This window comes from Barbatula barbatula, assembly GCF_947034865.1.
Source record: "Barbatula barbatula genome assembly, chromosome: 14".
NCBI classification, from domain to species: Eukaryota; Metazoa; Chordata; class Actinopteri; order Cypriniformes; family Nemacheilidae; genus Barbatula; species Barbatula barbatula.
In genome coordinates this window covers 725915-735595 of record NC_136777.1, presented here as the reverse complement: position 1 = coordinate 735595, position 9681 = coordinate 725915, and the positions used below count along the sequence as shown (strand labels likewise).

General features: G+C 36.5%; 1 protein-coding gene across 2 annotated transcripts; it reads left to right on the top strand.

The window, feature by feature from the left end:
- Nucleotides 1–3661: 3661 nt before the first annotated feature.
- gpr137ba (G protein-coupled receptor 137Ba) lies at nt 3662–9644 on the top strand. Of its 2 annotated transcripts, XR_013787556.1 has the most exons (8): nt 3676–4198; nt 6092–6141; nt 6673–6895; nt 7545–7694; nt 7782–7910; nt 8170–8291; nt 8428–8660; nt 8843–9397. XR_013787556.1 is itself a non-coding variant. In XM_079472773.1 (7 exons), exons 1-7 carry the CDS (start codon nt 3830–3832, stop codon nt 8528–8530), a joined length of 1146 nt encoding a protein of 381 aa, XP_079328899.1. In that variant the 5' UTR covers nt 3662–3829; the 3' UTR covers nt 8531–9644. The 2 variants fall into 2 exon arrangements, 1 of the variants encoding a protein (XP_079328899.1); XM_079472773.1 differs by having other exon boundaries at nt 3662–4198; nt 8428–9644.
- Nucleotides 9645–9681: the final 37 nt, after the last annotated feature.

The following is a 9681-nucleotide window of genomic DNA, read 5'->3' as shown; positions in this document are numbered from 1 at the left end:
TTACACTGAACTAGTGTTATTTTGACTTTTACAGTTACTCGTGTGTAAGATAAAGGACATCACTGTATTGTTTTGTGAACTTTACAGTATCATGTCGATATAAAAGACGCATCAAAATGGAAATCATACTGTACTGTGTGTGGGAAATCTTACCAAGACATGGAAGTGATTAGTTTCTGTAATTCAATAAAAGTAAGGGATTACTCTTGTTTTTTCTGTAATTGAATTTCAGTTACTTGAAATGCAATTGAATTACCGTGAACACTGAACTGTATTTAATAGTGGAATTGACATTAAAATTCAAAGTCTAACTTTAAATGCATTACTTTCTCACATTTGTAATACTTTAGTCTGTTAATAAGAGTTGGCTACTTTATGTAGTTTCATAATATTTATTTGAATGAATTAAAGAGTCTTTTCATGTCTGTCCTTGAATCACTGAACTATTAAGGTTGATTTGATTTGATTTGATTCAATTTATTGTCATTACACACATACAAGTACAGTGCAACGAAATGTATTATGATGTGGGATATAGAAAGTCATTAGTAGTGATGAGTAACTAAATAGTTTTTGGAGAGAGTCATCTGCACAGTAATGTAACTACACTATTCAATAATAGTAACTAGTAATTCATTACTTTTTCAGAGTAACTTACCCAACACTGTGTCTGAGTAATATTTCAACCCAAACAAGTCAATTTTATATGATGAAAAGGCATTTTTAAACATATATAAATAATAAAACGTAATATTGCATTACAGTAGGTCAAAGCTGGAATCTATATTTCTATTTATAACTATAATCTCCCTTATAACAAAAATCTAAAAACATCTTGTGCCAGAAATCACAGCAGTACAATTCAGTTTTTGTGGCTTCATAATTTCATATTTTAATACAGAATGAAATTTTACACTGCAAATATTATTTTTGCTGCTTGTCCAATTGGATTAATAAATGTTTTAATGTTCAGTTATGTAACTTCATGTAATCCATTCATGTTGGCGCTACATAAATGATTTGTGTTGCGATTAATTGTTACATCTAGGCCGAGGATTTATGTTTCCCAGCATGCTTTGCGTAAGACTGCATTTTGAGTGTTATTTTCTTAATGAAGTGTTGTTTTATGTGTTTTTCAGTAAAGAGAAACGTCGGTTTGGGTTTAATGTTCTTTATCTTTGAGATTTAGAGGAGATTGTTATGTTTTGTGGTTACCATCGTTTAGAAAAGCACTTGCCATTGTTTAGGTACATTATATCATTATTTGGATTTCTGTTATGCTTGATTAACTTTATATCTTGTTAGAAATAAAAGAAAATGTTATGTCACATTAACTATAAACACTTATGTTGAGAAAATTAAATGAAAATACGAAATGTGAACATATATACAAACATAGATTTGGTAACTTGATCATAATGAAATAATGCTGAGTAAACATAACTTTATTATATGCAACCGATGTACATCATTGTTTCATGTGAATCCTACAGATCCAACACACACACACTTCATACACAAGAGACAAACTTCCATCGTAACACAAACTCTTCATTTCAGAATACAAAACCACTATAATGCAAACATCAGCGCTTTTCTGCTGGATGAAGCAAACTGGAAGAGAGGCCATCAGACATCAGTCTGTTTGTGTCCTTTGAACCTGAACAATTATCAGAAATGAAACCCGGAGTCATCGTCCTGTGTGCTAGTGACAGAGAGAGAATGTGATGTCACAACACGACAGATGTGAACAGAAACCAATGGGATTTGTTCATTTAAATAATGGAGAGCTTGTACTTGAAACCCATCAGAACAGAAAGATCTGCTGTGATGAGAGAACGACACCTGCAGGACGAACACAGAACTACACGTTACTCCCTGGACTTGAAAAACATAATACACATTAAAAGGACAAAATGTTATGGTTTTAAAACAAGCTTATTTTCTTTATGCTCAATATTACTTCTTGTGATTGAATGCATTGTGCTTCATATAAAGGAATGACACAGACAGATTTAGGGACCAGAAAGATGTTTTGGGACAAAATTATGACAAATAGGCAGAATTATTTCTATTTTGTATTAAATAGTATGTTTTATATTTAAATAAAAATCAAGACGGGGTATTAAAGAAAATGGGTTTCACACTAGACATCTTTAGACACATTTATGGAAGTTACATGAGGGTACACAACATGTGGATTTGATTTTAGTTGAATTAATATCTCATAACTTTTTTTATTGTTTATTTTTATATCAATTAAGCTTCAGCAATTTTGGTGTATGCTTTTTTCAAATTATTTGTTTATTTTTTATGTTGCCATATAAGATTTACTTCCTTTTTATTTTAGTTTTTGTATCATCATTTTGGTGCTTTCAACTTATCTCAGTTTTCCATTTTTATTTAGTTCATCATTTTTAGGTGTGTATATTTTTTTGATTTCAACAAACAGAAACGTTTTCAAAATATAAATTTTGGCAAACTAAAATAACATTTAATAACATTTATAAACCGCTGCAGATATGATCGCATTTAAATCAAAAAACACATCCTGAACATGATGTCACTTGTGATGGATTTGTCATACAAACAGTGATTTCAACTGACTGGTCTCAGACTATGATGACCTCTGACCTCTAATCCAGGACTCATTCATCACCACTGCCATGTTTAATGAAAACCCACGTGATGGACATAAATGCCCAAATATAGTCACAAGCCGAAGGGCAGAAAAAGAGAAGTCACCCTGTTGTGGTTTTATCATATTGGAAAAGTGTCAAAACCAAACGTCTATAACAGAAGAAAAGCTCAAAACTGTACGTTCATGAACACTCAAAAGATTCAACCGAGGCCGACATGAGTCTGAATATAAATGTTTCCATAATGCAATGTACAGTCATCTCAGCTTGATTTTAGCAAGTTCTCAGTTGTGTTTCAGATGTTAGAAATAAAAGAGAATGAGAGCAACACATGAAGAGTCTGGAGGTTGTCAAATAATAATCTGGATTTGAGTATATGTGATGAGAAATGTTTGAGTTCATATTGAGATCTTCACTTTTGAACGCAGACGAGACGAATCTGAGGTCAGTTTGACACACCGTTGAAGTCTCATCTCAAACTCTCATGACAGACACATTTGTGAGAAATATCTGAGACGCAGACGATAACTAAGCGTTCATTTGATCTCCATTGAATACATTCATGTCTAAAACCAAACACACAAACCAATCGACATTCACTGTTTATATAAAAAACCAACAGATTTTTGATTTGTTCAAATGAAGATTAACCGGGTTGATTCTTTAAAGACGCAAGTTTCTTGTGCAACTGGATTGAACCCAATTCAAGTTTATTCCTATTGTAAAGCACTGCACACCACAACGACATTATACAGTACTGCGCCTGCTCGTGTAAAAGACACAAACACATAAAATAAACAACTGAAATGAAAAAATAAACGAACTGTATTCAAATGTCTTCTTTTGCACAGCAGAGAAAGTGCATTAAAGAGTAAATGAAATGTGGGAACAGATGGGAACAGCCGGCGTCCCGTGAGAAAACCACAGTACAGGCTTAAACAAACAGTAGTGTACGTCAACACGGCGTCACGGGGGCCGTCCTCCCTCCCCTCGCTTTCACTGCCCGCTGCACAACACTCCCTCACATCATGTGCTCAACCATCACAAGAGGAAGTGTGGCTCGCTCTGCTTTCCTCTCTTCCCCCGGAGTCCCACGTCTGCCCACCCGTCTGCTCTTTCTTTCCCTCCCTCGACCGAGCGGAGAGCTGCAGACCCTCTAGACGTCCTCCTCCAGGGCCGGCAGGTGATCCATGGAGGCATCCGTACAGGAGAGGAATGATTCTCTGCCGCCTCCACCCACCCTCAGCCCGGCAGTGCCACCTTACGTCAAGCTGGGTCTGACGGTGGCGTACACCGGCTTCTACTCGCTGCTCTTTGCTTTCGTGTACGCTCAGCTCTGGCTGGTGCTGAGATACAGACACAAGCGCTTGAGTTATCAGACGGTGTTTCTGTTCTTGTGTCTGCTGTGGGCAGCGCTGCGTGTCCTCCTCTTCTCCTTTTATTTCAGAGACTGTGTGACAGCCAACACGCTCGGGCCCGTCTCCTTCTGGCTGCTCTACTGCTTCCCGGTGTGTCTTCAGTTCTTCACACTGAGTCTCATGAATCTTTACTTCGCACAGGTGAGAAGCGTCCTTTGTACCTCACAGGACTGTAAAAGAGCTTTTAGTGCATGGCAATTCTATCTTAGTTACGGGATAGTTCACCTGAAGATCAGGATTCTGTCATCATGTATTCTTACTCGTGTGCTTGTAAATCTGTATGAGAGTCTTTCTTCAGTGGAAGACGGCGGAAGATCTTGACAAACGTCTCTGTGGTTTTGTGTTCATACAATGTTCGTTTGATGATCAACATTCTTCACAATATCTTCTGAAGAAGAAAGAAACTCATACAGGTTTGACATGACATGAGTGTGAATAAATAAATAAAAAATATATTTTTGGAAATCTATCCTTTTGAATATTATTTTGGTAGTTTTAATAAGAGGGTTTTGAACATTTCCTATGTGTCTGCAATATTTTAAAGAACTTTACTGTACTACTAAAGTGATGAAAGTCCTAGACTAGTGTATTTTTTAACACATTTTGATTGACATTAAATGCCCCTTTATACTGTCATATGGTGAGTGAATGTTGTAGAAAGTCCCACAATATGATGGTGTTTATAAAGAGGTGGCGCTCATAGTGAAGTGATGAAATCAGGATGCCTGACAGCCCAGCACTATCCTAGACATTATAGTGTTTTTGAACCTTACAATATTTACTACATTTTATCATTTTACTAGTCAATAATACAACAGATTACTAGTATACATTAGCAAAACTATGTTAATTTAACATACATTCGTGTCGAAAAATATACTACAACTGACTATATATTTAATGCAGTCTACTAAAGTTTATTACAGTATTTCTTCATGTAGGTCGCAAAACCACAGCGACAGCATTTACAGAAGTACAGTGGCGGTACATTGGCGATCATATGGTGATTTGTTATGATGTTGTAATGTAACAGAAGAATGAAAACAACAACCTTGTAAAATTCATCAGATTTTCACATTAACTTCAGCTTATACAGTATATCGCTTTCAGTAACACTGTTCCAACGCAGATTTGCAAAAAACACAACTCACATCTTCAGATAGAGAACAGTTCTTCCTGTTTTATTCTTGTGATTGAAGATAGAAATGCAAATGAATCACACATGTGAGAAACAAACCAGAACTGAAACCACATGCATTTATTAAATGAAACATGTCTCAGTCTTTGTAGGAAAATGAGAAATGAAGACTGAATGTTTTCTTGAAAATTTGTGTCCACATTTCACGACCATGAAGTCCCTGTGAACCGGAAGTTGCGATAACTTTACTTCCGTATTCATATTCGAGGTTAAAAGGAATTTCAAACGAGAACAATAGTGGCCGTGGGTTACGTATCTCACTGCAGATTGTCGTTGCGTTTTGAAATGGATCTGGCGTGCAGACTGACAGTTGAAGGGGAGGAGTTAACGGATGCTCCGCCCAAGCCGCCTAATTTACATCATTTCAGGACGGAAGTGTATTTTCAGATTTTTACTGACGATTAAGAGGGCACATGAACTATAAAAAGAAAATGACCGCATTGATAAACAATTTACTATAAACGCTGCAATATTTCATGAAAAAAAAGAATTGTCATTTTTCATTTCACTGGGACTTTAAACATCAACCAAATATAATTTAAACATCAGCTTGAATGTCAGTGAAGTAAAGAATCGCACACGTGTCACTTGTTTTCATATCTTCTTATCTAATGCAACATCAATGTTTTCAAGTGTGAAAAGTGTAAACAGTGTTAAATCAGCTTGTTGCCATGTGATGTGCTGTTATATTGTTTCAAATGAGGACGAGGTCACATAAAGAGCGTCAGTGTGAGAACTGAAGTGGTGTGCTCTTGAGTTATTTGTTATTCTTGATTCAGACATCTTAAGATGTGATGTGATATTCACACTAACCTGCTGTTTGTCTTCTGAAACAGGTGATTTTTAAAGCAAAGTCGAAATATTCACCAGAACTTCAAAAGTACAGGTAGATATGAATCCTGTGAAAACGGTTCCGTTATTGTTTATAGTTGCAGGTTATTGTTTACCATAAAGCCCAGTTGTTATAACTTGTTACGTGGCTCGTTGGAACGCATGATTCTGATTGGCCAGTTGAGACATTTGCATGTTGGTTTTCCCAGATAACATCCTCTCAAAACTAATAGCACACGGTAACCCGGATGCAGCACATCACTTTGAAAGTAATTTTTGACAAATTAAAAGTAAATGTGTCTTTAAATAACAATCATGACTTTATATTTACAAATGATTAAACCAAATAGCCCGTTCGTGACATTGAAAAGTGAATGGATTTTCCTCACGGTAGGTCTGCGTTTGGTAAAAATGTGCTAATCAAATATTTCAAATCACATTTCATGGCCAGTAAATACTTTAACCAAGCTTAGTGTTTTGTTCTCTCAATTATGTACCATAGGCCTCATATCTTACTGGTTTTATTCAAGCCGAGGGGATATGTTTGTGAAGGTGTATTGAGTGTGTGTTTGTCATGTGACGTCAGGTGTCCTCTGTACCTGCTCTCACTGTCCATCAGTCTGATCTTCCTCCTGGTGAACTTGACGTGTGCTCTTCTGGTGAAGATGACACAGACAGACCGAGAGATCATCGTTCTGGTGCGTGTGGCCATCAATGACACGCTCTTCGTCCTCTGTGCCGTCACACTGTCACTGTCTCTCTACAAGATCGCCAAGATGTCTCTGGCAAACATCTACCTGGAGTCCGAGGTAAAACATGCACATGCACGGATTTAGTGTGTAAACGTTGTGATACATTTGAAGCAAGATTAAAATAAAACAAACATGTAAACACATACTTACAACAATGATTCATTACAAATTACCTCATGTGAACAAATGTTTAAGCCTCATATGTTTCTCCATGCCACAGAAGAACCTTTTGGTTCCACAAAGAACCTTTAACATCTGAGTAAGAAAAAAGTAAGAAAGAGATATTCCTTTGAGGAACCTTTGACTAAATGGTTCTTTGTGGAACCAACAATAGTTATTTTATGGCATCGCTGTGAACAACCCTTTTAGCACCTTTATTTCAAAGAGTGCAGAGTCAGAAATCCGACAAACGTGTCTGTCATGTGAGTTTGAGAAGAGATGTCAACAATGTCTGAGCTCAGATTTGTCTCGTCTGCAATCAAAAGTCAATATTAGTGAAGATCTCAATACATGTCTCATCACATTTACACAAATCCAAATGATTTGACCTCTTCAATCTCCTCTTCGTGTGTTTCACTTGTTCCTATATTTCTGAGAAAGGGTTGAAAACACAACTCCTATGAGCAATAAGATTTTTCCTCTAAACTTTTGAGTGACTTAAACTCGGTGTAGTGTAGTATGATGGTGTAATGTGTGTTGTGCACAGGGAACGTCTGTGTGTCAGGTGACTATGATCGGAGCGACTGTGATTCTGCTGTACGCGTCTCGCGCGTGTTATAATCTAGTAGTGCTCACGCTGGCCAAAGTTCAAAGCATCAACTCATTTGACTATGACTGGTACAACGTATCCGATCAGGTAGGTGCTTTCTCTCCCGCAGAAACTACTGTCGAATGAAATCATGTGTGGCTTAGTGATGTGTCGCTGCTTTATTTTGCTCTCAAGGCTGATCTGAGGTTGACGTTGGGTGACGCTGGATATGTGGTGTTTGGGGTGGTCCTGTTTGTCTGGGAGCTGTTGCCCACATCTCTGGTGGTCTTCTTTTTCAGAGTTCGTAAGCCGGCTCAGGACAGGGTACGAGACGCTTTACAGATCTTTTGTGTCTTCATTCCCTGTGTTATTTATGTTTTCCATAGAACACGGCTGTTGTTACACTGTAAAAGTGTTCAACTTTTAAAGAAACCTCAAGTTCATCCATTTTACATTCTCCTTTCGCTTTATACGGAAGAAAAACGTGACACGAGGGCAATGATTTGAATGCAAATATAAAATGCGCAAGATTGTTGTGTTTAAGCCCCACCCCTTACCTCTGTTCTTCTCATTGGCTGCTAAGAATGGATCCATAATCCATGGACGCATGTTCTCATCCAGAGCGTATTTCTTTGACAACCCGCGACGTTACGACAGTGATGATGATCTGGCGTGGAGTATAATTCCACAGAACATGCAAAACAGGTATAATAAACGTTTCAAACTCAACAAATACAATAGAATTAGTGGAACGTGTTGGGATTCTTTAAAGTTGATCTGTGTGATTTCTGGTCAACAGTGTGGCACTTTTATAATGTTTCTCTCTTTTGTTTTCATTAAGTTTTATGTCTGATGGTTATGAGTGGGGCGGTCACAGCAGCAGGTTCCCTGCGGACACCGAGAGCGTGTCTCATCTAGAAGCAGAGGATTTACATCCATCCTGAAACATTCCCAATGAGAAATCTGCTTATTTTGCACATACCCACACTGAGATGGGTAACTGTATGCACAGTACTGCTATGGACGTCTACAACAATATTTCTGAAGATATCTCAAGAGAACACAACAGTAGAGGTCTGGACATAAGAATCAAAATTTTAAGAATTAATTAATTCTTGGTGTAGGATATTTATACCTACAGTTTTATAAGTCACATAGACATTAAAGGGATAGTTCACCCAAGAATGAAAATTCATTCATCATTTATTCATTCATTGATGTTATTTCAAATGTTTATACGTTTCTTTCTTCTTCAGAACACAACAGAAGATATTTTGAAGAACGTTGATCATCAAACACTGAACTCCATTGACTTCCATTATATGAACAAAAAACCAAGGAGACATTTCTCAAAATATCTTCTTTTGTGTTGCACTGAAGAAAGACTCACAATAACTTCTGTATCTGCATCGTTCTTCATAGATCTACAAAGCTAATCTGTATCATTCTAAACAAACAACTTTTACTTTACATACAGTATATGAACGTAAGATAATAATGCTAATATGAAACTTTGATTATCTTCAGTTTAAGAAACCTAAGGAAAAAAACATAAGCTTTATTTAGTCGAAACTGTGAACATTCACATGAAAACTTTGTGTCTTTGAGAGGTTGAGTTTTCTCCAGACCGCTGCAATGTAATGCATCAACAGAAATAAGTTTTTAAGACAGTAAAATGGATTGTTGTCAATTGTTTTGATAAATACTTTTGTATTATTTGTCTGTACAGTTTATATCTCTTAAGCCTTTGCACTCGTGTGGTGGTAAACATCACTTTGTTTCTACATTAATAAAAAATCTCTTGAAATCACAACATATTTATTGAGATGAATTGAACTGGTCCAAGTAATTTGATGACACGTTTGGTCAGGTGACTTGACATGAATAGATTTTTCATATTTCCTTCTTTAGGAATAATTGATAAACGATTTTTATAAGCATTTCTATGAGAAATGTTCAGTACGATTTTATAGTTGCTATTGATAAACTTTGGCTGGTGTTCTTGTGATTTTTTTAAGAATGTGGGCTGTTTCAAATAAAGAGTGGAAGTAATGTTGTAGTTAAATGCAATGTCTTTGAGTAAGAAAAACGAATA

What these genes read in the sequence shown, in the direction of transcription:
- gpr137ba (XM_079472773.1), top strand. Translation starts at nt 3,830, where the DNA reads ATGGAGGCATCCGTACAGGAGAGGAATGATTCTCTGCCGCCTCCACCC. An exon ending in GGTACAACGTATCCGATCAG is followed by an intron (nt 7,695 to 7,781) that starts GTAGGTGCTTTC and finishes TTTGCTCTCAAG; the next exon opens with GCTGATCTGAGGTTGACGTT. An exon ending in CCACAGAACATGCAAAACAG is followed by an intron (nt 8,292 to 8,427) that starts GTATAATAAACG and finishes GTTTTCATTAAG; the next exon opens with TTTTATGTCTGATGGTTATG.